Below are 27896 nucleotides of genomic sequence, written 5' to 3' on the forward strand. Positions count from 1 at the left end.
CAGGGGGGTGACAGTGAAATAGGAAAATTGGAAACAGTCATTAGTGTCATTCCTGTCATTCTCCTCACGACAAGTATGGCCGCCTAGACAAGGACAGCATTGTTTTTGTCTAACTATTGTCTAACTTCACAGTTTAGAATTGACAGATTTCAGTTTCAGAGACAACTTCAGATTTGTTCTAGAACAAATTCGAAAATTGTGTCGAAAATATTCGACGCCATTTTAATTCATTCCGTTTAGTTTCGTTTTGGAAGTTCAATTTAATATTTCGGCTGAAATTTATAATTATAAAGGTAATAAAGTATATAAAATATATATTACATGAAGAATCCTGGAGAAAATGACGTTTCTGCCGTAGTAGGTATGTCCCATGTATATGAAAAATAGGTAGTAAATAAACACTGTTTTTACATTTTTTAGATGCAAGAAAATGGTGTTATAATCTCTTTGATCGGCGATTTTTTTGAAAATGGAAACAATTTACAGCAAGGTAAGATCATTTTTAACTATAGCCAACATCATTTATCTCCAATATGTGCGATTTATTGTCAATAATGCAATAAATCGGACTGATAATCTGATTATGTTATCCGACTAAAAGTCTCTTTTTGCTTCTTTTTGATTTATAAGCCAGGTCTCTTTGGGAATAATGGACGCTTTTTTAAACAGTATATTTATATTTTATACCTATTGATATTTTTACATTGTTAATTTTAGTATAAAAAAATTTGTTTTTCTGTTTTCAGGTTTTTGTATAAGGCTCCCGTTTTCATGTCCCTGTGTCCCTTTTCTGTCCTTGAAGTCTGCGAATACGTGTGTTTATTTACAAATTACTGTAAGTCATGCTTATACCTTAACTAATTTACGTTAAAAGTACATATAATTAACTAATTGGTATTGAAACAATACAATCCTCTATATTTTTATATTTATTTAGTCACGTTGTTCCATATTTCAAATAAATATATGTGAATAAATTATTTTTTGGTTTTATCTATGAAAAGAAAAAATACAAAATACATTTGAACTGAAAGAGGGCCCGCCATTGAATAACCGGAAACGGAAGTGAAAATTAAGCCATCATGTCCTTATCATGTTAACCTGTCAATTGAAAAATTAGTTCTCCAGACGACAACGAAGGCTTTCGGTGGCGTATCGTGTTTCCACGATTTAACACAGAGTTGACACTTCTTTCTAGTTAATTATTTTATGGTGTTCTCTACTGTGCATTGAAAGAAGATAATATATTTTTATTAGTCCTTTAAATTCTAGTATTAAATATAAACCGAGCGAGTCTCCATAGCACGGAGCAAAAAGGTTCCGCCAGGTTCCGCCTATGAAGCGAGGAGTCCGAGTTCCTCTGCGCGCTGCGCTATGGAGACTTGTTCGATTTATATTCAATACTAGAATTGAACGGACTAAATAAAAAATATATAGAATCTTTCTCCGATGCGCAGTAGTACACGCAACCTGTATCGGCAGCCAGACGGCCCGCATGCTGTTCCAGAGAGCATAGTAAAATATATATCAAAGAGCTAGCTTCATTAAAATACTTTCTCGAAAACGTTGCTAGCTCTTAGACTATTAATTAAATCGATAATAATCTTAATTGTGTGTCTTATCAAGACTTGAATTTCAGTCAATTGATGTAAACACTTGAACTATATATCTATTCACAATTACAGTGATGCAAGAAGACAGATTGAGCTAAAAATGACAGCTAAATTATCTATTCAAGTTTTTTCACATTCGTTAGATAAAAAATAGATTTAAATTATTACGTTATAATAAAATTTTATTCAAAGAGAGAAAATACTTCAGTAAAGGTGTGAACTTAACGATTTAAAATGAGAGTTCTATTTGTGGTATTTTTGTTGTGTATTTCCTCTTCTTTTGGATCTGAAAATGAACCAGTTGGAATTAAAGCTAAGGGTTTAGTTGAATTAGATTTGGCAGATACACAGTTTGTTAGTGAGATTAAACAGGAAGTTCTCAAATCTGTTCGCAGTTGGAGGTAAGGAAATGCTTTAATTATAAACTTTAATAACTCTGATTTCGGACAAGCATAATCTATTGAATTTTGTAGCGATATACAAGATGTTCCAAAAAAGCACGGCCAAATTTCAGGAGATGATTCCTCAAAAAAAATAGGAAAACATTTCCTCTAAGAGTCGGTAATATGTGTGTTAAAAAAAGAGATTTATATTATAATTATTTTCAATACCCTGTAGCCAACTTTTTTGAAATGTGTCAATGTTATTTTTAGTAATAATAGCATACTTTATGTGTAATTAAATTAAATTAACTTCAATGGCGCCAAATCTTATCGAAAATAATTGAGAAAAACCACGCAAATGACTTTTCTTACAATATACCATTTAGTTTTTGTGTGATATAAAAAAAAGTATTGTAAATCAAAAAATTTATTCTTAGTTGTTATCAGTCATATAGTGGCCCAAAACTTAATATGTAACTGTTTTCTGTTACATTATATTAATTTAAAGTATACCATTTTCTCAAAAACAAATTGAACATAAAAGCACCAAAATATGAAATAGGTGCACAAATATTGATCGCTTAACGTTTTATCTATAAAGCTTTTAATTTCCGGACCAATGTTTATAGAAACATTTTTTATATTCCTTATCAGGAATCACCTCCTGAAATTTGGACATGCATTTTTCTAACACCCTGTATAGTATACCTACCTCAATTACTAATCAGTTATACGTCTGCGCCAGTTTTATTTCTCATAATCGTTATTCTAGATTGCGAGAAACGTTAGAAGCTGATGTCACAAACTATACAAATGAAATCTTAGATAATGTTGGTCTTTACTTGGTGGAAAACGGTATGGATCCTATGGAACTATCCGATGAACTAGTTGATGTAAGTTAGATAAAAAACAAAGATCTTATCCGACTATTTCCGAAGTTATTTGGAATAAAAAACAATTTTCCAAAAGATATAATACCAAATTTCACTTTTAATGCCCTACAGGTTAGGTTAAGTTAGGTTGCTGGAGTTTGGGATCCTGTTTGATCCCTCTTTCGGAGGCCTTATTGGGGCCATTACGATACCCCTGTATTATTGTATCAAACCTTCCTCTCATTCTTTCTTTGCTTTGCCGATGTCGCTGATGTTGGCTGATGTTCTCTGCAGTAGTCATCGTTGGAAACCTTTCAGCTCACGAGGTTTACTCCCGTGGGGAAGTTTCCAGTGATGACACCTACACAATTATGTGTACTAGATTCTTTTTGTGCTCTAGTAGATGTTTTGTCTTTTTGCTATATACCACTGGCCACAGTCTTCGAGCTGTAGCGCAGTCCTCACGGTGTTGCCAAGTCTCTTGTTGCTTAGCCTTGATAGTATAGTTCCCATGGCTTCCTTCAGTGTGTTGATCGTCACAAGTGGTGGGTCATCTGCCACGGCCTCTACCCTGGCCCTCTCTTTGGCGACTCTGTCTTTCATACAAATTTGATTAATTAGACTTGTTATATTATATAATAATAAATGTTTTTTTAAACGTCATAGAAGTATTAATTTTTGCGACGTGATTGCAATATAAAAAAGTTATTTAATATAAAAAAGTAAAGCACTTTTACGCCTAAGCACAAAAGTACGAAAATATATTATTAAACTGACATAAAGTGTCAAATACAACGAGTGTAATATGGAGTCTAACCATAATTTCTCGATATACAGGGTGTCCCAGAAATAAGTGCAAGTATTTTAACTGGTAGTATAGTTCAACCCCAGAAACACGCCTATGAGGTTTTTTTCGCGAAAAATAATTTGGAAAATTCGAAATTTTTTTTTAGTTTTTAGTTAAAAAAGATAATTTTGTAATAATGTGGCAACATAGGTATTAAATTTAATTTACAAGAAAGAAAATCCAGAAAAGATCCAGTGGTTCTCAAAATTTTAACGCAACTAACCTCGACACTGATAAAAAATATAAAAAACAAATATAAATTAGTAAAAATCAACCAACCCCACCAAATAACCAACTAACCAATGAATTAATACCCTCCAAATAACCACGCTAACCAACCCACCAAATAACTAAACCAATCCAACCAAAAGAGTGAAACCAATGCAATAAGATCACGCTATAAGCAAAAAAAATATAAAAAAATCTTGGTCGGCGTGAGATTCGAACCACGGACCATTCGCTTACGAAGCGATAGCCTCAGCCACTGAGCTACAGGTGCTCTTGCAAAATGCTTAAGGCTAGGCATTACTTTCCGCCGACATGAACGACGTCACAATATCTATTAACGGCATTTTAGTAGGCTACCGTTTAACGGCTGTTTAAGTACATCGTTAAAATAACTCCGTTATTTTGACTAATTTGAGAAACGAATATACTATTGTTTAGAATCGGCAACATTATTTAGGACTCGCCATTTAATCTGAAATTTTAGTTTAAACGCCGAATCTTAACAGGTTTAGGCAAGGTTTAGGCTTTATTTTTAACCAATCTTTTCAAATTTTAAAATAGCAATTTTAAATCAGCGGTTCCTAATCAACGGTTTAACACCCCCCCCCCTCCTCCCCTCCTTTTTCATAGTCCAATGTCCTTTTTTTTACTTTGCAAAAAGGTGGCAACCCTACTAAAAATATAATCTACGTTTAAGAATTTATTAAAATTAATGCCAATATCATTTTTAGCTGCTCCTTTTAGGGAAAATAAACATGACCAACGGATGGTTACAAGAATTGTCTTCAATAGGAACCTACGAAAATGTATACGTTACTTACTCCAACGACACTAAGAAATTGGAACTCTCTTTGCCTCTCAGTTTTGACTCTCTATTAGTAAGTAAACAAATTTCAGACAATCGAGCAATTTAATAGGCAAATCTCAAAATGCCAATATTTTTAAAACTTAGAAAGTTGACTTTATTTGTACACTTTTCAGATTACCTACAAATACAAATACACGTACCTACTTATAACGATATCTGGAAACATCAAAGCCAAGATATCAGACGTCAAAATCAACCTACATCTTGGATTTGACTTCTCCACTTACCAGGCGTTTGTTAACAAGATCGACGTAAAAAGCTCTGGGTATTAGACTAACTTTTTTTGGGGGTTAAATATTCTCATATCTTTTTCTATTTCCAGAAAAATCGATTTTGAATTCACCGGACTGGGATTGTTAGACTGGATGATAGATGCATTTAGTAGTGTTCTTACCACCTTGTTCCACAATTTAATCCTGGGAATAATCAATGCTATTGTATATAATCCAGTGCAATCGGTGGTATCGCAAATTAACAGCGTCATCAATAGTATCCTACATCCAAACTCTACCTCAAACATAATGATGTTGTAAAGAAAAAGAGTTATAATTTGGAGAGGTGTATTTACACCTATTTAGATTATTTTCTAAAGTATTTATTTTAAAAATAACTGCTTCAAGATAGATAAGAGTTTTATTTCTAGCGTTAATACCTTCACCGTTAACCTGTCCGACGAATCAGAGAATATTTCGACAAACGACAGAAAATACAAAAAATACTGTGGCAGACTATAACTGTCACTGATATGTTCTATCCTCTTGTAAATGTAGATTTTAAGAGAAGAGGGACTTAATCACCGCCACCTTATAGATCTATTGTCTATTGTGTCTCCTTTTCTTGAGTTTGTTTACCCATCATACAGTCTCAGCTTCCCCTAGGAGATGCAAGACCTTGTCGTTGGTGGGGAAACTCTTGGTCAGGTGCTGGGGGGAATCCCCCTAGCGCCTGGCTTGGTCTAACAAGCATCTCACTCATCGTCTTGTCTCTGGCTGTAGTGTCGTGGCCAGGGAATTGCACCAAGACATATAACGATGCCGGACGAGGCTACCCCTGTCCGTCATACCAGGTACCCTCTACTGACTGTGGTCATGTCTCGCGGGTAGAGGGTGTGAGGAGGGGGGTCTTGGCTTAACCGCCTGGACCAAAAGGAGACATCCTCACCAAAAACCTAAATCCTACGATGGCGGGACCAGGTCAAAGGGATGCGTGGCTAGATAGAGGATTAGCCATTACTGGCCTCAACCTTGGGGCATCAAGGGGCACCCCATTGTATTTACCCCTTACTTCTACATGCGGGGCTCTGTAGAAGTGGACCGACTATCCCTAGCGACTCGTGAGAACACTATGAGATCTAGCATTAAAAACAACACCGGTGAAGCTGTGGGGAAGCTCCCTAGCGACACTGGGAACATTACAAATGAAAGTTCCATGGGACCAAATCCAAAGGAAACTACAAGAGGGGCGGCTGACACTTGCTTGGGATCATCCTCCACAAGTGGCGCACAAACTACCACCTTCTCCAGCAAGGATCGGGAGCCTACCTCTAGACCCAATAAGCGACACAAGCTACCGTTTCGTCTACCCGGCCTGGTTCAACCAGGCAGGCTAGACGATCCTCTGAGAGTAGGTCTTAACGGAGCAGAAGCACGGAGATACCTCCGACTGCTCCACGAAGGACTTGCTCCAGAGGAAGCAAAAGCGAAAACACTTCTCCGAAAAGGGGAGAGTAAAGAAACCAAGATACAAACTGACCCATCTCCATCAAAGGGCAAGAGAGGGAGCGAGAACCTCTCACTTCTTCTCCGGCAGGGACAGAAAAAAGCCAGGATGGAAAGCCGTCCAACACCGGGAGGCAAGGAGGGACGTATCACCAGCTTTGCCGCTATTGCTGGACAAGTGAAAATGGCAGTGCTGCCAAAGGATTTCCCAGAGGTTGCTCTGACCACCGACCAGCAAACGTCTCTAGAAGAGGCTATACTGGACAAAGTAGTGGCGATCGGGTCACGACACAACGATCTACAAAATGTAGGTCAGCTGCGTTTTGTGGGAATACACTTTCGGGTGGGCATGATCCTCATAGATTGTGTATCTCAAGAATCGGCGAATTGGTTGGTGGAAATCGCACCTAAGCTTAAAAATTGGCAAAGGCCGGAACTGGTTGTAGTGAAAGGAGAAAACATCCCTAAAGGGGCGGCCATCACGGTCGTTCTTCCGAGGAGCAAGGGGAAAGACACCACCTACCTGCTGAGCCTTATCCAGGGTCAGAACTTCAATGTAAGGACATCGAGATGGCGAGTCATCAACTCGAGGGAGGAGGGTCATGGTCAGGTCCTCACAATAGGAATTGACCTCAAATCCAAGGAGGCAATAGAGAAAGAGGGACATATCCTCTATTATAGATACGGGACACCACCGGTATCAGGTCTAAGGAGAGACCAAGTTAAAGAGGTGGAGAAAATGGAGACAGATCCTCCAGCCTCCATCTCACGGGGTTCGTCAGCCGGAGGCAAGCTCCTCGACTGTGAAGGGCGGCACGGGGAGGCCAAACTCCAACTGTGGAAGGATGTGTACCCTCGGAGGAAGAACTGTTGTTAGAGATGGATAACCTGTCCCCTCTACAACAGGGGTATGATGGGTTATAGACTGTGTGATGACTCAAGGAAGAGGACTTCTCTTACTCATTCTACATTCTACTGTCTCAGGCTTTTGACAAAAGCCAGTAGCCCCACTTTTTCAACCTTTCTAAGATTCATTTCGAATTTATGGATACTGAGTTGATCGCTTTTAACACTGCTTGGCAGATTAGATGGATATTTCTTGTTTACTATAGTTCCTACATAAGATAAGTTCTACGCATCTTTCTATAGGGTAGATTTCTGCCTGGAGGATGCTGGGGTAGGTGTCGTATTATTATAATTTCGTTGATTTTTTTCTGGCATCTTTACATCATTTATTCGAGATACATATTTCGCTCCATATTGTTTTCTGGTACATATTAATAATTTAAATATTAAGTTTTAGTATCACCTCATAGATAAAATAATCGATTATATTAATCGAACCATACTGTAACGTAATAGAAAACACTTGAAATATTTTAAATAGGTACAAGAAGACAGACAACAGATCGATATCTGACTTTTACACGTGTGATGATAAAAAATATTCTAATTTGATTTAAACAAAAAACCAAACAGTTGCTTGAAACCGAAAAGTTAACGTCACTAAACCGATTAAAGATTCAAAACATAGGTTAATTTTTTTGCAAACTAAAGTTGAGATTAAAATCCACAACAAGCAAACATATGAGCAGGTCATTTCTTGAAGAAAAAATTGATCAACAACAAAATCATCCCTTTTATCAAATACTAGATGTATTTCAATACCTAAAATCAACACAGATGTTAAATTTTAAAAAATATGTCTTTATGCAACATTGTGGTGCAAGAAACTCGAACTTAGATACGGTATAGAGTATGTTCAATGAGTCAGAAAAGATTTCGATAAAAGACATCCAAAAAAATTACAGAAAACATAACTGTCAATCCTCTGGTTGGATAGACTATAATTTTCCAGAAAGGTCTAATAAAGCTTTTTCAAAAAAAACATCCTCTATTTTCAAAGAAATTGATTTAAAAAAGTTACTGTATATCATAACAATATCTTCTATTTTAACACTTAAAAGAACACTTTCAAGCACTTCACATATTTATAATTTAGGTATCTAATCTATTGCATCCCCACCACAAAGATATCTTTAACACCATATATACAAAAACCTAGTCATATTTCATTAAAAAATATATATCTTTCCGCCTAAAAAATGAAAACTATAGCAATCTTGTTTTTTCTTATTTCAGTTTCCTGGGGAACAGAAACCAGTGAATTCGAAGCATTCACAAATGATATAGTTGAAGTAAATTTAAATGAAGTAATTCCAATTGAATTGAAAGAAAAACTTCTACAAGGAATTCTTACAGATTATGTTGATAGGTAAATACTCGAATATATTATTTTGATTAAATTATCTTGTCTTAAGTAAGGTAATGTATATTATGTTATAGTTTGAAAGAATCGTACAGTGCTGATGTTACATCTTATGCAAATGAAATTTTGGCTAATGTTGGAGCATTCATATTAGAACAAGGTTTAGATCCTGTATCGCTTCCTGATGAATCAATAAAAGTAAGTATTGGGTAAAAATCATAAACAATAAATTAAAAAAAATACATGACAATAGATTTTGAAGAATAGGAATAAAGGATTCTCATAAATTTTTACACCAGATAACTATACTTAGTTGTTTCTGTTTCAGGTTCTCACTAGCACATTCCATCTAACAGAAGGATCATTAGAATCACTGTCTACTATAGGCACCTATGACAACGTTATTGTATATTACAACTCAGATACAAAAATATTAGACCTAACTCTACCAATTAGCTTTGAAAAACTTGTGGTAAGTAAATAATCATTATCTGAATAAACAGAACTATCCTAAATCCATGTAGTCTTAACAAAATACAAAATATATAAAATCTAAAAAATAATGTTATAGCACAGTTATAGTGCATAATATATTTCAGATAAAATACAAATACAGAACTAAAGTTCTTTTGGTGACTGTTAAAGGAGATGTAACAGCAAAAATCACAGACGTTAAAGCGAATTTAAATCTTGGATTTAACTTTAGTAGTTACCAAGTATTTGCTGAAAAAGTCAACCTGAAACATTCTGGGTAAGCATTTTTAAAGAGAAACACTATATACAATAATTTCGCTTGTATCACAGTTTTATGCAATATATTAACTACTCATTGCCATCCTCATATGAGCTTCTTTTTGTCTAATACAAAAAATAATCATCAAAGGCAAGTCTGAGACAAAACGATTATAAACAAAGCTAATTCAATATCCAACTGAGTATTGGATAAGTACAAAGTCTATTTTTTAATATTATCTGTAAGAGTTACAATAAACTGAAATACTATAATTTTAGATAAATATTTCTATTTATAATTTCAGAAATATACACATTGATATTACTGGTTTGGGTGTTCTGGACTATCTCTTGGATGCTATGACAACAGTATTGACAACACTTTTCCATAACCTCATTTTGAAAATAGTGGACAACGTTATTGATACACCAGTGCAGTCCATCGTAACTGATCTGAACAACATAATCAACAATATTCTTCATCCAAATTCCGGCAACAATACTTTATTTTATTAGATAAACGTGTGTTATGTCTATAGTAAATTACATTTACTAGGTCATGCATAGGCTACCATCTGACTGTGACGCCATTTTTGTTTGATCATACAGTATATTATGACAATAAATCTGAGATACCAAACTTCAAAACGAACGGTATTGATCAAACAGCACACAAAAAAATAGTATTTACGTTTGATCAATATACAGGTCGTAATAAATTTTCTAATTCTTGTTATTTTTTTTTATTAAATTATGAACCCAATAAATAATGATACAATTGAAAAATTATCAAAAAAACTTCTGCTTTGTGTACTTGATGAGAACCTAGATAAACTTTCAATATTGAAGAATATCTATGGATGGTCTGAAGGAGAACAAACTATCATAGAATACAAAAGTATAGAAGAACTATATTCGTCATATGAAATACAAACCAGTGGTTTACTTAGTGATACGAAAGAAAAGATAGATTTGGTAGATTTCCAGAAAGACTGTTCTTTTATTGAGGCAACTCTAAAGAAAACGTTTCAAGAACTTAAAGAACATGGAACTTACACTGAACTTACTGCTCTTGTAAATATATTTAAACAACTTCAAACGGATGAGGCCAGTTTTTTACTGAACACAAAAAGTAAAGAAGAAGAATATATAAAGTTACAGAGCATATACTTAAATGAAAAAGAAAATTTCTTGACTAGGATTCATGAGACAATGGTTAAAATAGGAGAATTAAAAGATGAGATAGAGGTAAATAATGTTATATCACAGTTTAAAGAATATAAATATATCAGTTGGCCCACTCTTTGCCCGTATCAAAATTCCTCCCGCCGCTCCCCGCCTGTCTTGTAGACTTGGGTCAGTCTACATCCGTTGGTCGACGTGTACACAGCGTTCCAAGTTTATTTTAGTTTTGTTTTCGGTCCGACGCATAGGGTGAACCAAAAATAGTGTTTTAGTTGTTTTGTTCGAATTGTGAATAAAATGTCTACTGGAAATATTTGTGCAGTGGATGGTTGTGAAAGTAGAATGACAGACAATATATCGTTCTTTAGGTGCCCAAAAGATGAAGGAAGGTATATCTTTATATAGTATAGGATATTAAGTATATAATAATTAAAGTATTAAACATATTAAGTATATTATAATTATGGAAACCCAATTATGAATAAATTGTTTTTTAAAAAAAAGAAAAGATTTTACTCGAAATATGCACAAAATATTTATTTTTAACAATTAGTTTATTATTTTAGTAGATATATTAGAGTAGTAGTAGATACGTTACTATTATGTTTTGGATTTGCCAGTATTTACCGGTTGGCAAAGTGCATATTAAATTATTTTTTAAGCTATTTGCATTTTTTTTATATAGCATGTTTTGCTTTTTAGATGTTTGTATTTAACTTTAACTACCTACCTGGAAAGTCCAAATTTTATCGTCAGGTAATAAAAATGCGTGCATACCACTTGTTCTGCTATTGACAAGTTTTTTATAGTTTTTACTAAATTTTATGTAACAGTAAATATAACAATTGACGAGCACATGGGAAAAACGATGAGTATCCAGAAATGATAAATGTTCAGGAAAGCGTTTTTTTAATTCAAATTACGCATGGACTTTTATATCGTTTTTCCCCTTTTCAAATGCCTGTTTCTATGTGGCCGTTATCGATATTCCCGTTTATTGAGGTACCAAAAGGTACCCCCCCCCCTTTTTGGTACTTTCATTGTTTTTTCCGTGTGCTCTTCAATTAGTAGTAAGTATTGTAATAAATTATATTTGCATATTTCTTAAGTTATAGTATGTTTTGCTTTTTAGATCAAAAATTGTAGTCATTTCCGGTGAAACAGGAAGTGACCGAAAACAATTGAATACGTCAATCAATCCTAATTTATGTCCTATACTAACATACCAAATCTCGTTTTTCATCTGAAAAAATAAAAAAGTTATAGGGGGTGAGCCACTTTTGAGAAGTACCTGGTATAAAATATGGTATGTCCTCTGGAAATAACGCAAAAAAAACATAAAAAATAAGTTTCTCCAAGAAGGAAATAATAATTCAAAAGTAAAATTTATTTTCTGTCATTTTTTGGATCCCGTCTGTCGAATTCTTCCCTTATTCTTTAGACAAACTTTAGTTATAAAATTTACCCTGTATATATCAATTAATATAGCCACCTATATTCGTCCTGTTTATATCCATTAATATAATATATTTTGTATACTTGGTTTTAAAAAGAACACTACTATTAAAAAACTTCCAATTAATAATAAAATATGATATGAAGTTTTTATATATTAATATATTTTTGGAAGGATTTTGTACAAGAGAGCAAAATAAAAGAGGCATACATAAAAAACTGGGAAACAGCGGAAACTGAACTAAATGATTTTACAATGAAAGAAAAAGAAGAACAAATAAATCACAAAATAAAAGCTACACAACAAAACTTTGCTAAAGAAAGTAGAGTTCATCAAGAAGTTAGGAATATGTTTAATGAAATTGAAATGGTAAATTATAAATTGAATTCAAATTAATTGAATTGAAATATAGCAGAAATAATAAAACAATGTTATTTTAAAATGGCACACTTACTTTTGCAATTTCAGGACTTGCAAAACGAAATTAAACAATGGAAAATAAGATATGAACATGATTTACAAATAATGGAAGAAAAAATAAAGATTCTGAAGGAGAAAAAGGAAGCCCAACAGGAGAAAACAGCAGAAATGATAAAAAAGGTTTCATGAAAGTCTAAAATAAAATTTTTAAAAATTAAACAAAAGACAAAGTCTCAAATTCACGCTATTCTCTAGTATATTATGTATTTATTTTAAAAGTATCTAGTTTTGTTATCTAGTTAAAAATTATAGAATATTCTTCATATTATTTTTATAAAAGAAATGTTCGATATTTTTTAATAAAAATTTATGATCTGTTTAATATGATTTCACATTGGATTTACCAAGCATTTCTAAACGTTAGTTTTTTTTCTTTTAGTATTTTATTAGGCAGAAGGCCATTGATGATTACAATGAACATAAAATCCAACAAGAAATGGAACGCCAAGAGAAAGAAAGAAAAGATAGGGCTGCAACAAAAATTCAGGCCTGGTGGAGGGGTATTATGGTTAGAAAAGGTTTTGGAAAATATAAAAAGAAAAAAGACAAAAAAGGAAAGAAGAAAGCTAATGATAAGAAAAAGTAATATTACTATTTTTTTTTCTATGTTGAGGTTTAAATATATTGTTTTATTCATAAATAACCCATTATACTACCTTATTTAAAAATAAAATGAAGAACACATGACTGTTAAATGAGAAAAATCATGTATTTACTATTTTTTCAAAGTATCTATTTACAAATAAAATCATTTTACACTTACATTCTACAATTTCCAAAGTGTTTTATAATCTTTTATAACTTCTTCAGCTGAAGAGTGCTTATGGAACATAAAGAAGCCTTGAATTTGAGCAGGACTCACGTTTCTCTTTTCACTAAACACTTTCTCTGCAAACTCTTCAGAGGATTTGTCCACATTTTCACCTGGATAAAACCGCAAGAACATTTGTCGAATCTGTGATTTTGAACACCAACCGATGTATTCTTTTAAGTCAACTCTACCAGGTCTCACAAGGGCTGGATCTAACCTATAATAATACAAAATAATTATATATAAAAATATATTTTAAATGGTTTAAACAAACACTCACCTCTCTATATAATTGGTTGTCATAAAAACTATTCTAGCTTCAGTACTGGCAACCCCATCTAAACAGTTCAACAATCCACTAAAAGTGACCCTATTCAAACCTTGATAGGCAGCTTTTTGTTGTTCGGAATCTTCACGAGACACAAAGGCAGCATCAATGTCTTCTAAGAGAATAATACTTTGTTGGGGAGCCACACTAAGTAAATGGTTGAGTCTGTCATCTGATAAACCTCTTTCGGAGAGGTTTAGGACACATATTCCAAAGTCCAGTTCACCTGCCAAGGCTGTAATGTATGACGATTTGCCGCAACCGGGAGGTCCATATAGTAAGTATCCTAAAAATATTATTTATTCATACCATAAAAAAATAGAAATTAAATTAGTACCTCTTCTATATGGTATGCCCCTCTCTGTATACCATGAGGGATTGTTTATAAATTCTCTACAGTCAGTTAATACTCTTTCACTTATGCCTGAATCTAATACAACCGAAGATATAGGTCTTTTTTTCCTGGGATGTCCAAAAGGTCTCCATTCACTACCTATTGCAGTGTACATTATAGTCTTTCCTTCGTGTTGCTTTAGAGCCATCTGTCTAGCTAACAAAAATTTAGATTAGATTAACAATGAAAGAATAAAGATTTACAAAAAAAACTTTTTTTTACTTTAAAATAAAAATTACATATTCTAACAAGACAATACACCTCACCTTCCTCTAGAATCCTAAAATACAGAGCTTTATCCCTTCCAAAAGCTGTTAATTGTACAGTTTCCCACGGAACTCCCATATGAAGATCTAAAGTATGCTGTTCCCTCGTTCTTTCAACTCTGATCCACGTAGATCCATACCTACAAATAATACCACCAATAAACCTAATAGTTCAAATATTAAAGGGTCTATTTACTTAAAAAAATGCGTGCCTATACTAGGAATAAACTCGTATTTAGTCTTGATATATCCGCTATCCTTCTGTTCGAAACTGGTTTCAACACTGAGATGTTGGGTTTGTCGGGCCCCTTTAGTCGTCATCCATTGCAATAGCCACTGATACGACTTATCACGGCAGGGTACTTCCAAGGTAATCATGTAATGCCTTCGGAAAAGGATTAATGAGGTTTGATAGCCTTTTCTCATTAGGGCAGCCCCTGCTCCTAGGCCAAAAAGACCGAAACCGGCCCCAAAATATGGATTATCGGACAAAGAACTTATGTAGTCTATTAAAGACATCGTGGATAGTTAGGAATATAAACTTATTAAACTATATTCTATATGTATTATATAAAACTGATCAAAAACAAGAAAATATAACCTAAAAGTAGATAGATAGACATCAGATTAATTTTAATCTATGGTCTATGGTCACTACTAGAGATGGGAGATATTATTAGGAATGAGGATTAAATTGAAAACATTTTAAAGTTTTGTCAGGATTTGATTAAAAATAAAATTAATTTGGATTTCTATTAAAAAATTGTATGGTTTCTTTTAATAATACATAAACAACCAAACCACGTAGTGTATATTATGTTGTAATACAAACATTGTAATATTAAAGCATTTGAAATTTAGATTAAGATTTTTTTTTGTTTAATATCATTTATTCAGTTAAATATTTAGTAATTAAAAACTAGCTAACTAATTCATTGAACAGTTTACAAAGTAAAAATACAGATCATGAACACTGACATTTTAAAAAATAAATAAAATTATATTTATTGTAATATTTTGAGCTAGGGAGTGATTAGCATATTAATTACCGAAGACAGATATAATGACTTCGGCTGTTTAGATCGAAAATAAAGATATGTCACCTCGTACCACCATAAATAGCATATGTTGTGAGAGAGTTCCCCCTATTTTTTAGGCCATGGGTACGTCACACTCACATGGGGGTAGCACGCGCTATAATGAGCACCATATCGACTTCGAAATATAATATTAAGAATAAAAGATTCTTTGGTTTGTGATAGAGCATGCGGGATTCCCACGATAGATCTCCCACTGAAATATTTTGAAGAAAAATATAAGACAGATCAAAAGAAAAATATTTATTATGATATTAATTAATTTATAGTTTATTGTATTAATATACTATTTGAGATATTTCTATAAGACAATGTAAATTCCATTGTTCAAAAAAAAAACAGGATATATTAAGCTTCGAACAATAGTACGATTATCAATGGGTTAGTTTTAATGTGGAAAAAATTATTCTTTCTGTGTAAATGCAAAACAATAAAAAAATAATTATATGATGAACTGGTTTTCTGTTCTATTTCATTTCTGAAAGTTATTACTAGGTCGAGAATGATAGAGGTCATTGGGTTTCACTTTTTCTGATTTTTGGTTTGTTTTTTAGCAATTTTTCTTAATTTCTGAAACATTTTATTATATTTTGATCAGACTTGATTATATTTCTAATAAAGCTAAAAAATAGATTTACAATGAAAATACGTAAATTCCTACAAATGTGCAAATAAAAGACTACTTGCGAATTTACAGTCTTATTAAAAAATCGTCATCATATTGTGAAGACCCACGCACGCAGAAAAGAAAATGGAATTTGTAGATTTTTATTTTGCAACATCTATTCCTCAGAGTAACGAAGTAATATAGAATTTATTTATTCATCAATATTGTGGTGGCTCAGCTTAAATATGATGACATGACGATGGAAGATAAAATTAAGAAAATAAACCTACAAAACATCAGAAACTACAGAAATGAAATAAGCAGTTGTAGAATGTGTTCCCCTTTCTTCTTCTGATAAAATCTGTAAATTGGGTTAAATCTTAGTCTTTTAGCTTAAAAATGGCGTCCTAAAAAGCATATTCTACATTACTTTTTATTTTGCCCCCCCCTAAAATAATTTCCTGCATCCGCCCCTAAAAGGGTGTGTGTGGCCGAGACAGAGAACCACAATATCTAGATCGGAGATTTTTTGCACGTCATTGTTTTACAACGAGATCTATTGATTAAACATATTTTCAATATGGCGGCACTTCCGGAAATACCGGAAGTTGACAGCAACTTTCTTATTTTAAATAGGTGCCCCCATTTTTTAATACATACTTAAATTCTCTGTAAAATTCTATGAATATTGATGTTAAACACTGTATATCTGACATTAACCGTTTTTGAGAAAAAAAAAATATTTAAAATTTTTGGACGAAAAAAACTACCTGTCAAAAAAATTTGTATAGCCTAAAAGTCAAATTTAATGATTACCACAGCCACTGTGACATAAAGAGAAGACATGTGGCTATCTATTTCAAAAATTAAATTGTTCGAATGTCATATAATAATGGTGGTAGCTGTCAAGGAAATGAGTGATTAAAAAATTATCATAAATAATTTTTTTTCAAATGGAAATCCATTTTTTTTATTTCACTAATGAAACGGTTTCTCAATTCATTACTTGTTAACTATACATGTTCCTATACCTAAAATAAATCGTTTTTAAGTTATTTAAGATTTAGTTTGAAAACGTATATTTTTATTATTTTTCTTCATTTCATCTAGCTTCCTTTGACATTAAGTGTCAAACAATTTATTTCCATCTGTCAGAAAACGAATTATTCGAATTTCCTATAGTATAAATACTGCCTGCTTAAGAATTCAAAAGGTGTATTTATAAAAAGTTATCTCGTATTTTTGCTCTTTATTGATATCTAATTTGATATTATTCATAATATTCCGTATGATCGAAAAAAATACAGCGCAAAGTTGGCCCGAAAACGATTCTGCTTTTTGAACAAAGCGTTATAATATGACATGGCCAGATCTATTATTTTACATCACTTGACGTTTAAAGTCATAGGCTACTGGTTAAAATCAAGAAAAATATACGCTTTAAAACTAAATCAAGCCTTTTCACTAGCGAAATAAAAAAAGTGGGTTTCCATTTCAAAAAAATTATTTATAATAATTTTTAATCGCTCATTTCTATGACAGCTGCGGCCATTATTATATGACATTCGAACAATTTAATTTTTGAAATAGATAGCCAAATGTTTTCTCTTTATGGCACAGTGGCTGTGGTAATCATTAAATTTGAGGTTTAGGCTATACACATATTTTTGACAGGAAGTTTTTTCATACAAAAATTTTAAATATTTTTTTTTCTCAAAAACGGTCAATGCTAGATACACAGGGTTATTCACCACATACGACACGGAGTATTGTAGCTAAACGATGAGATTTTTACAAATTGTAAGTTTGGGGTTCGTTGAAGGACTATTAGAGCTACAATTTAAAAATATTTTTACAAGATACAGAGTGTCCCAAATAAATAAAAAATATTAAAGTTGTATTTTTTTAAATGGAATACCCTGTATATTATTACATTTTTAGTTTCTACGATTAAAATAAAGGTAAATTTGATTAAGGTTTATTATACTTAAACCTTACCGTTTTTGAAATATTTTCAATTTTCTGAAATTGCAGTAAAAATTTTAAAGCTTCATTTCTCCAAGGGTATCAAAGGTTTAATACTAAATATTTAATGAAGTTTATTTATTGATCAGTTATTATGTTGCAATAGTAAAAATAATACTACCTTATACAGAGTGTCTAAAAATTTATTTTAAATAATTATTAGCTTCAAACGGCAATAACTTCTTTAATTTAAATGGAATGCCCTGTATATTTTAGGAGAATCAGATGCACAATTAAATTGTCTATCAAATTGTATTATACCGTTTTTTACCTATCCCTTCAAGTTTTCGTAGAAAATGCATTTTCTTATAATTTAGACCTCCTTTATCAATATATCTATGGAATATTGACATTTTAGATTGTTTTTAAAGCAACAAATGTACAAAATGTACAGACTAGTAATATTATCGTTTTTAGCAAAACGATAATATTACTAACCATTAACATAAAAAGAAAAACTATTTAAATCTTTATAAAAGAGTATACCATTAATTAAATATAACACCATTATTTCCGCCCATATCCTAATTAATTACATACTTAATTGTGTTCGTTAATAAATTATTATAAATAAATGTGGATTTGAGTCAGAAATCAATATAATAATAACTTATCAAATTAAAGTCTCTGTTGTTATAAATAAGCATTTATTAAAAAATGAAATATCATTTTTAAGGTGTTACTTTTTATCACACTGTCTAATGCCCATACAAAATCCAGTTTTTTAGTATTTGGAGCAATTATTATTAATCAACGCAAACAGTCAGTTAATGTAGTTTGAATACTGGAATCACAGCTGGAATCATATTAATTGATCCTCTTTAACAAATATTTAAACAGTTTTTTTTTATTTTTTAATGAAATAAACGAATTATATCTACAATATTAGTATCTGTACTCTTTAAAAATTTGGTACATATTTAAAAATAATCTAAAATGTCAATAGTCCATGGGTATATTGATAAATAAGTTCTAAATTACAAGAAAATGCATTTTCTACGGAAACTTAAAGAGATAGGTAAAAAATGGTATAATATAATTTGATATACAATTACATTGTGCATCTGATTATCGTAAAATATACAGGGTGTTCCATTTAAATTAAACAAGTTATTGCCGTTTGAAGCTAATAATTATTTAAAATAAATTTTTAGACACTCTGTATAAGGTAGTATTATTTTTATTATTGCAACATAATAACTGATCTGTAAATAAACTTCAGTAAATATTTAGTATTAAAACTTTGATACCCTTGGAGAAATGAAGCCTTAAAATTTTTACTGCAATTTCAAAAGTGAAAATATTTCAAAAACAGTAAGGTTTAAGTGTAATAAATCCTTAATCAAATTTACTCTTTTATTTTAATCGTAGAAACTAAATACGTAATAATATACAGGGTGTTCCATTTAAAAAAATACAACTTTGATATTTTTTACTTATTTGGGACACTCTGTATCTTGTAAAATTATTTTTAAATTGTACCCCTAATAGTCCTTCATCGAACCCAAAACTTACAATTTGTAAAAATCTCATCGTTTAGCTACAATACTCCGTGTCGTATGTGGTGAACAACCCTGTAGAGTGTTTAATATTAAGATTCATAAAATTTTACAGAGAATTTAAGTACATAATAAAAAATGGGGACACCCATTTAAAATAAGAAAGTTGCTGTCAACTTCCGGTATTTCCGGAAGTGCCGCCATATTGAAAATATTTTTAATCGATAGATCACATTATGAAACTATGATGTGCAAAAAATCTCTGAACTAGCTGTTGTAGTTCTCTAGAAACTTCTAATGCACGCTCAGCCTGGGACACCCTGTATAGCACTGTAATCACAAAACTTCAATATATTTCCGTATTGTAACGGAATTTTAAATTATGTCTTTATTTTCGAGAAAATTTAATCCAAACATAAGGAATATTTTGTTGGTGATTAACCATCGAAATCTTAAAAATAAAGAAGTTGTCTAAAAATGTGTCTCAACCAAGTCTCTCTCACAAGTCTCTTTTTTAATAATGGTTGTCTCAGTTGTGTCTAAAAATACGGATAGAGTATAATCCTTTATCTTTAATTTTCTTCTTCATTTGTGTAAAAATATCTAACCAGTTTTACAAAAAACGTTAAATGCCGAACGCTTAATTTGCTACTTTTTCGGACTAGTGAAACGGACCCATAAGTTTTCTGTGAACTTGCAGCTCTGATGAGAGAGATCTTCATTGTCTCTATGCTATTTACTACTCTGAAATGCGACACGATTGCATGTCCCGCATCGAGGTCCTTCGTTTGTGGAACGGTATGACCGGGCCGACGTATACACACATGACCCCTACGCCATCGCCAATTGAGCGAGTTAAGCTTAATTGAATCTAATGGTCGCTTAATTGAGAGCAATTGGAAGAGAGACGAGCGAGCGAGACCCATCATCCTTTTGTCGTTCCTTGGTTTTCCAGCTAGATTATACGCACTTTGGCCGACCGGCAACAAGTGTCGGAACTAGGCTGGAATGCGAAAAAGAGTAAAAAGCACGTTTATATTAGCGGTCTTTAACGTAGGCCTTTTAAACTCGTTATTATAGTGACAATGAATTATCTTTACTTACCTCAAATGACCAGAGATCTGTTATTATTAGTATTAGTAATAAACGCATGCAAGATCACGACCTAGACTCGCTTTGTTAGTCTTGCCCTTGCAGGGTCATGTCTTTGAGTAAAATCCATCCAATCAAAAACATAGAATGTAAAAAATGCCAAGTCTCGCAATACAATTTTTTAACTATAGAAAGTCGTGAGATCTCGTGTATAACCAAGTCAGTTCATTTTATTTAGTTTCTCTTTAAGCACCTATTCAACAATTTTGTTACAAATAATTAGTATTTAGTATCAATATTAGACATCTTCATTTCTGTAATAATTATAATGACTTGGCAATTGCAGGATATGATATTCTCTGATAATTAAAAAACTTTATTCTTAAGGGCATTGTTTAGATTTACTTAGCCAAAAAAGAAATAGTAGATTATTTTTTTTTAATAACGGTGTCGTGTCTTATAGGTATAATAATATGTGTGAGGTTCTAATTGCGAGGTTCTGAATGAAGCTTTATACTTTTTAGTGTACAGGGTGGGTCAAATTCGACGCTTTTAAATGGAAACACCCTTTTCTATAGGAGATAGACGAAAACTAATATCGGTGTCTGGAGCTCAATTTTCATCAGAAACATGATGTTAAAAACCGCACATCAATATCTGTTACCGTTTCGAAGTTACGGGGTGATTTTTAAAAATGTGCATTTTTAACAAATCGTAACTTTTTTGCCATGGAAAATTTTGTAATTCTATGAAAACATCTCCAAAGCACCTTTTTACGTAGAATTTAATGGTTTAAGTATATATTTTTTTTAAATTAATATTTAAGAGTTATCAACAGAAAAATTGATTATTTATTTGGGACACCCTCTATATTTTTAATTAACTAAAAAGAATTTAGAATTACCTTTCCAAAAATATAGCACACTTGATATTTTGTTATAATCCCCTTCGAAATACAGAATCTTTAAAAGTTCGCCACTTTTAACTAGTAGGCTTTGGACCCCTTATTAATGATATGCCCTTAATGGAACTCGAAAACATATTTTTCCAGCAAGACGACGCACCGCCTCTGAACGCTGATGTTATCAGCAAATTTTTGCAGCCAATTTCAAGAATAATAATTGTATAGCTAACCAAGATCCCAGTCGTTGGCCGTCGAGGCCGCCTGACTTAGTGCCCATGGATCTAATCCTATGGATATATTTGCGGAAGAATAAAGGTTCCTTGTTCTTCCGTATAATCTAGACAAGAATTAGAAATACTTAGCAGTTATGAGAGGGTACCTTTCATCCCCCACTGAGTTAATGAATTCCGCGATGAATGTTCAAAAACGGTTCCGTCTGTCCATAACAGAAGACAGTCGATATGTAGAACACCTGTAGCAATATCTCATGTCTTGGTTTGCTATTTATTTTTATTGTTATTAGATATAGTTTAAATGTGTTGTTGTTGATGTTGGTTAAATATATTTTAAATTGTTATAAAGTTCTGCATCTCTCATAGCAAATATTATTTTCGTTTTAATTGATGCTCACAGCTAGAATTTTTTTGCATTACAGCCGGTGCCGTTCAAACCCTACGTATTTAAAGCGGGCGAATTTTTATATACTCTATATCTCGAAGAGGAATCGAGCAAAATATCAAGTGTGTTATATTTTTGGAAAGATAATTTTAAATTATTTTCAATAAATTAAAAATACACAGGGTGTCCTATATAAAAAATCAAATTTTCTGTTGATAATTCTTAAATTATTAATTTTTTAAAAATTATACTTAAACCATTAAATTCTACGTAAAAATGTGCTTTGGAAATGTTTTCATCAAAATACAAAATTTTCCATAGCAAAAAAGTTACAGCGATTTGTTAAAAATGCATATTTTTGAAAAACACCCCGTAACTCCGAAACGGTAAAGCCCCAATTATAGATTGAAAACGTTGCGGTTCGACGCCCGACGTTACGGTCGGTGAAAAGTTCGTTTATACGCAGGATGTTTTGTTGATTATAAATTTTTCGGTTGTTGTTGCGGTTGACGTTTTACGTCCAAAAGTTAACCAACTTTTAACTTCGACAGGAACGTTGACCTTGAAACGTTAGTAATAGCCAATAAAATGACTTTTTAGCGCCTCTATTTAAAAAATAATGCGGTGGCGGCGATTCGAGCGATCATAACATAACCTCACAATTGTTTCAGTTTCTTTTTTTGAAAGTAGGTATGAATTTTCGAAATTTTCTTTAGAAAATGCAGGAAAAAGGTGATTTATATTAAAATTTAGTACTTTGTAGGTGTTTCTATTTTGTTATTGGTGCCTATTGTTGTGAACTGTGAAAATGGAGGTCTTGGAAGACACTAGAGTTGGTATGTATACTAAACAATGTGTAACTATTATCAGACATTCGAGTCCACTTAAAAAATTCTTCGGGGTCCTTCTTTTTAATGTTTTTAAAATAATTAAAAGAATTTTCTCGTGATAGATTTACAGGGCGAATGCTCCACCTCCTGGGTCTCCGTTCTTTCTGATTCTGGCTGAGCTTCAGTGCCAAACAACACAATAACAGGGCTAAAACTCCAACCGATATCTCAATCATCGTGTACATCCATTTTTTTTAAAGCCAAGAAAAAAAAATTTTTTTAATTTTGCTAACTAAATACTACCTAATTATTGAATAATAATAATTTTGTAAATTCTTCAATGACATTCATTGATTGAATAAATAAGGTTAGGTTGAAAATGTTAACTAAAACGTTTTATATCTATAACTAACAACAAATTACCGTCGTTATCGTTCAACGTCAACCGCAACGTCGAACCGCACCGTTTTCAATCTATAATTGGGGCTTAACAGATATCGATATGCGGTTTTCACCATCATGTTTTTGACAAAAATTGAGCTCCAGACACCGATGTCATTTTTTGTCTATCTCCTATAGAAAAGGGTGTTTCCATTTAAAAGCGTCGAATTTGACCCACCCTGTACAATCGCTCACAATATTTAAAAAACACGATTAAAATTAATAAATTTCGTAGCAACAGCTTTCGGTACTCAGTTGTATCGTTGTATCCATAGAGAAAGCCGTATTTGGCTTATAATTAATTTAGCTTATAAAACAATCAACTTTTGATTTTTAACAATTTCTTTTGACGGATGATAATGAAAGCCGAAAATGACAAATTCCTCGCAAATGTTGAAGTATAATTAGTGGAAATGTTGAAAGTTTTGTTAACTTTTTCTTCTAATTAAAAATATCTACCACTAACCACTAATTTTGGCGTTCTAAATGCACATTGTAATTAAAAAAACAAACTTCTACGCTAATTGAAACCATTAATTAGGAAAAATCTATTTTTCTAACGATTATTTCTATTTCCTAAAAAATTCAATGTTTTACCAAAAAATACTTGATGAAGTTTACGAAAAATAGGATATTTTATGTTTTTGATCCATTATTTCGTGATAAAATATAAAACATTGTAAAAGTTTCATATATTTTTTGAAGTTGACACTTCTTTCAATAACTTTCACGCGAGTCGATTAAATGAAAAATTATATCAGACCTTCTTTGAAGACCGTTCAATTTCCAACAAGAATATGTATTGATTTTTACAATACGCTGATGTGCTGGAACGCAATAAAATTCAAAAAAAAAGTTGTTTCCCCGTGTAATTTAAATGGGAATTACAGACCAAATGAATATAGACCAACCAAACGCTACACCTCCAATATCCATTTGGTAGTATTTGATATACTTGCTCTATTGCAGTTCCTCTATTATAAACCTGCTACTTTCTTAACTACTTCCCTGCCTCTTTTTTCACACAGAGGTACTGTTTAAGCAACATTATTGAAAATAACAAAATGAATTATTTAATAAGTTAATTATACAGGGTGAGTCTTAAATAAGTGCAAATATTTTCAGGGCTGGTAGATTTCGATAAAAGAAACATATTTTCTCTTTACGATTTTTCAGATAAGTCCAAAATAACCCAGTTATTTAAGTTTAAAATTTTTTAAAAAAAATTGATTCTTTTTCAAAAAATTTTGAGTCACCGGATTTTTTCTGTATTTGCATCCCTTTTATTGCCGTAACCATAGAGTAAAGCCGTAACAATGGTAATATCAGAGATTAAGAAATTATATATATATATATATATATATATATATATATATATATATATATATATATATATATATATATATATATATATATATATATATATATATATATATATATATATATATATATAAATTCGGGTCAGAACGTCCTACGACGTTGTCCGATGCCTAACTTCCACCTTGTGCGATTTTCCCATTGATCTTCGGTCAGATTTTTCTCGCTCATCGGCCTTCTTATTCCTTCCATCCATGTTTTCTTGGGACGTCCTCTCTTTCGTTTACCAGGTGGTATCCAATGAATGACTTGTTTTAGAATTCTTTCATTGTGTATTCCCTGAACGTGGCCGTACCATATTAATTGTTTTTGTTCTATATCATTTACTATTGTTCCCTCGTCTAATGTCTTCATTTCTGATCTTATCCCTCCGTAAAATTTTATTCATTGCTCTTCTAATCGCGTCCATTTCTGTTGTCTCTAATTTCCTTCAGTGAGTCGCCATGTTTCACATCCATAGATTTCTATGCTCGATGACTAATGTTTCAATATATATTATATTTCCAGTTTTTTGTAATTTCAGTGCTCCATAAATGCCATTTATGCTCTGATAACTCTTCGTAGCCTGTATTACTCTGTTGTTTAAGTTCTCTATCGTCCGTTCCATAGAGGCGACTGTAATATCGATCCCAAATTCCTGTAGTTATTGGGATCATGCCTTGAGCCCTTCCATATATTGTCTAGATATAAGATTTTCTGTGTTCAGCTCCAATTGGAAGGTATTTAAGCACTGGTTTTCTGTCTTTACAGTTTTTTGCTTCCATTTAGCATGGAGTTCCGCATATACTCCCTCTGGGCCACATGCTCTTCCATTCTTTAAAGACATTATAGCGGTCTTTATTTTGTTGGTATCCACGTAGATTTCCTCTCCTTCAATGTTTATTTCTGGCTGTGGCGGTTCTTGATACTCAGGTCTGTTCTCTGACAAGAATTTGGAATAATATTTTACCCATTCTTTGTTGGTTACTATTTCTATAGGGGCTGACTCCTGTTTTTCAGTTGTTGTTTTTATAAATCTCCATACTTCCGTATTCCTTCTTCCGCCTATATACGTATTAATTTCTTTGCATTTGTCATCCCACACTTTATTCTTTTCTTCTTTTACCATTCTCCTCACCTCATTTTTCTTGTCATTATAAGTGCGCTTGTCTAGTTCAGATTTCGAATTTAGCCATTTCAAATACAGTATCTTTTTTTCCTCTACAAGTTTTTCAAGTTCATCAGTCCACCACAACTTTCTGCTCTTTCGTCTCGCTTTTATTCCTAATGCTTCCTCTGCGGCTCCATGAATATATATATAGATTAAGAAATTATACCGTGGGAAATTTTGCGGTGAACAAGTAGTTCTAAAAAGTTTTCGAAAAATATACAGGAAAATTTAAAACAAAATTCACGATTTTCAACATCTTTTTTTAGCGAAAAAAAAATCATAGACGTGTTCCTGGGGTCGAAATATACCACCTCTGAAAATATTTGCACTTATTTAACACTCACCCTGTATAAGATGTAAAAGATTTTAGAGAGCAGCTAACAAATTACTTAAGATGCTAAAAAATAAAAATCAGCTTAATAATATTTCCTCATTAATAAAAAGTAAATTTTGGTTTTTATTTTTAACACTTACATTTGATATTAAATGAAGTCATAAGTAGAAAATATAAATCGTCTTTTTCTCTACGTTTTATTACTAAACAGTAATTGGTTACATCCTAATTAAACGACTACTTACTAAAAATACATTCTATTCAACCACCTTGTCAACTTTGTGTGGGTATGATATTTATAGTCATATTAAGTGTTGGTATTCAATAATATCTGTATTATAATATTCCCTTATTATATTTTTATGTATTTTATTTTAATATCAACTGTTCAAAAACATAAATGTATGTTCAAAAAAATACTTCTCTTAATCATAATTGATAGATGTTTTTAGAACTCAATAATAGTAAATAATTCCAACTAGATCTGAGCTATTCGTCTGAAAATGTGTCGCATGTATTTTTTTAGAACTGTATGCTGCAAGGTCATTTTCATTAAAAAATTTACCGGTATTTCCTTCATAGAAGAATGATGAAAAATGGTAGAAAAAGTAGGCAGTTATTACTTTTGTGTTTGGAATAGATGCAATTAAAAATAATAGAGTTGAACTAACTCTATTTTGTTTTCATAAATTAAAATCAGAAATTTCTCAACTCCTAAAATATCCACATAAAAATCATAGTAAACAATAAGAGCTTGTCCCTGTCATTCTCTCTATACAAGGTGCTACAAATTCGAGGTACGAGCATTGGTATGTCGGAAACCGTAATAGATACGAAGATAGTTAAATTGGGGCAAAGTAGCGTCTGGGGATGGTTCACCAACATGCTATCAAAAAAGTTTTAAGAATTTCAAGGATTGCTGACTTTTTTGGAAAAAACGGATTTTTTTGAAAATTAATTTTATTTTTTCCTGACGTTACATTTTAGAAAATCAAAAAACTTTATTATATATTTAACCACGTTCAATTTAATCAATATCTATTACAGTTATGGAGATACCAATGATCGTACCCCGAATTTGTAGCACCCTGTATAGAAAAAACTCCAATCATACGTTTCATAATTAAGATTTTCGTCATGAAAAACTGCAATAAAAATGCAAAAATCTTGAAATTTTTTGATTCATAAACTTGTCATTATTGAATTTCTCGTTCAATCTCTTTCGAATTTGCATATCAGAAATATTCTCAAAAAGTTATGATAATAAAGACTATCTTAACATTGGTGCATCACTAGAACTAAACAAGCGGCAATAAAGCTGTATAGTGGGTTTACCGAGGAGTCTACTAACAGGACATTACAAGATAAATATGCATCTAAAGCATTGGCGTAACTACAGGGGGGCCGAGCCCCCCCCCCCCAAGTACTGCTGGGCACCCACCAGAGAAATACTGAATTATGACTCTTGGCTA

The 27896-nt window shown here is 32.1% G+C and overlaps 4 protein-coding genes across 5 annotated transcripts; 3 read left to right on the plus strand and 1 right to left on the minus strand.

Annotated features, from left to right (window-relative positions):
• Positions 1-1659: 1659 nt before the first annotated feature.
• LOC115881666 lies at positions 1660-5434 on the plus strand. The gene is made up of 5 exons (XM_030899242.1): positions 1660-2014; positions 2769-2889; positions 4675-4821; positions 4925-5076; positions 5134-5434. The coding sequence occupies exons 1-5, from the start codon at positions 1848-1850 to the stop codon at positions 5342-5344; spliced, it is 798 nt and encodes a 265-aa protein (XP_030755102.1). The 5' UTR covers positions 1660-1847; the 3' UTR covers positions 5345-5434.
• Positions 5435-8565: 3131 nt separating this feature from the next.
• Positions 8566-10263, plus strand: LOC115881606. The gene is made up of 5 exons (XM_030899153.1): positions 8566-8804; positions 8876-8996; positions 9127-9270; positions 9398-9549; positions 9836-10263. The coding sequence occupies exons 1-5, from the start codon at positions 8635-8637 to the stop codon at positions 10044-10046; spliced, it is 798 nt and encodes a 265-aa protein (XP_030755013.1). The 5' UTR covers positions 8566-8634; the 3' UTR covers positions 10047-10263.
• Positions 10264-10275: 12 nt separating this feature from the next.
• LOC115881605 (dynein regulatory complex protein 9-like) lies at positions 10276-13254 on the plus strand. The gene is made up of 4 exons (XM_030899152.1): positions 10276-10778; positions 12346-12540; positions 12640-12771; positions 13031-13254. Exons 1-4 carry the CDS (start codon positions 10284-10286, stop codon positions 13235-13237), a joined length of 1029 nt encoding a protein of 342 aa, XP_030755012.1. The 5' UTR covers positions 10276-10283; the 3' UTR covers positions 13238-13254.
• LOC115881604 (mitochondrial chaperone BCS1) lies at positions 11931-15062 on the minus strand. Of its 2 annotated transcripts, XM_030899151.1 has the most exons (6): positions 14647-15062; positions 14451-14590; positions 14128-14340; positions 13743-14076; positions 13415-13679; positions 11931-11958 (listed from the first exon to the last, which is right to left on the minus strand). In XM_030899151.1, exons 1-5 carry the CDS (start codon positions 14967-14969, stop codon positions 13418-13420), a joined length of 1272 nt encoding a protein of 423 aa, XP_030755011.1. In that variant the 5' UTR covers positions 14970-15062; the 3' UTR covers positions 11931-11958; positions 13415-13417. The 2 variants fall into 2 exon arrangements, with proteins under 2 accessions (XP_030755011.1, XP_030755010.1); XM_030899150.1 differs by lacking the exon at positions 11931-11958 and having other exon boundaries at positions 13342-13679.
• Between the last annotated feature and the right edge of the window lie 12834 nt (positions 15063-27896).

The sequence above is a fragment of the Sitophilus oryzae genome, unplaced genomic scaffold (assembly GCF_002938485.1).
Source record: "Sitophilus oryzae breed Bouriz unplaced genomic scaffold, Soryzae_2.0 scaffold_172_pilon_pilon, whole genome shotgun sequence".
NCBI classification, from domain to species: Eukaryota; Metazoa; Arthropoda; class Insecta; order Coleoptera; family Curculionidae; genus Sitophilus; species Sitophilus oryzae.

Excerpts from the sequence above, each read along its gene's own strand:
- LOC115881666 (XM_030899242.1), top strand. The coding sequence starts at position 1,848 with ATGAGAGTTCTATTTGTGGTATTTTTGTTGTGTATTTCCTCTTCTTTT. Across the intron at positions 2,890-4,674 it reads TATCCGATGAACTAGTTGAT|CTGCTCCTTTTAGGGAAAAT; the intron begins GTAAGTTAGATA and ends TATCATTTTTAG. Across the intron at positions 5,077-5,133 it reads ATCGACGTAAAAAGCTCTGG|AAAAATCGATTTTGAATTCA; the intron begins GTATTAGACTAA and ends TTCTATTTCCAG.
- LOC115881606 (XM_030899153.1), top strand. The coding sequence starts at position 8,635 with ATGAAAACTATAGCAATCTTGTTTTTTCTTATTTCAGTTTCCTGGGGA. Across the intron at positions 8,997-9,126 it reads TTCCTGATGAATCAATAAAA|GTTCTCACTAGCACATTCCA; the intron begins GTAAGTATTGGG and ends TTTCTGTTTCAG. Across the intron at positions 9,550-9,835 it reads GTCAACCTGAAACATTCTGG|AAATATACACATTGATATTA; the intron begins GTAAGCATTTTT and ends TTATAATTTCAG.
- LOC115881605 (XM_030899152.1), top strand. The coding sequence starts at position 10,284 with ATGAACCCAATAAATAATGATACAATTGAAAAATTATCAAAAAAACTT. Across the intron at positions 10,779-12,345 it reads AATTAAAAGATGAGATAGAG|GATTTTGTACAAGAGAGCAA; the intron begins GTAAATAATGTT and ends TATTTTTGGAAG. Across the intron at positions 12,541-12,639 it reads TGTTTAATGAAATTGAAATG|GACTTGCAAAACGAAATTAA; the intron begins GTAAATTATAAA and ends TTGCAATTTCAG.
- LOC115881604 (XM_030899151.1), bottom strand. The coding sequence starts at position 14,969 with ATGTCTTTAATAGACTACATAAGTTCTTTGTCCGATAATCCATATTTT. Across the intron at positions 14,591-14,646 it reads ATAGGCACGCATTTTTTTAA|GTATGGATCTACGTGGATCA; the intron begins GTAAATAGACCC and ends TATTATTTGTAG. Across the intron at positions 14,077-14,127 it reads GGGCATACCATATAGAAGAG|GATACTTACTATATGGACCT; the intron begins GTACTAATTTAA and ends TAATATTTTTAG.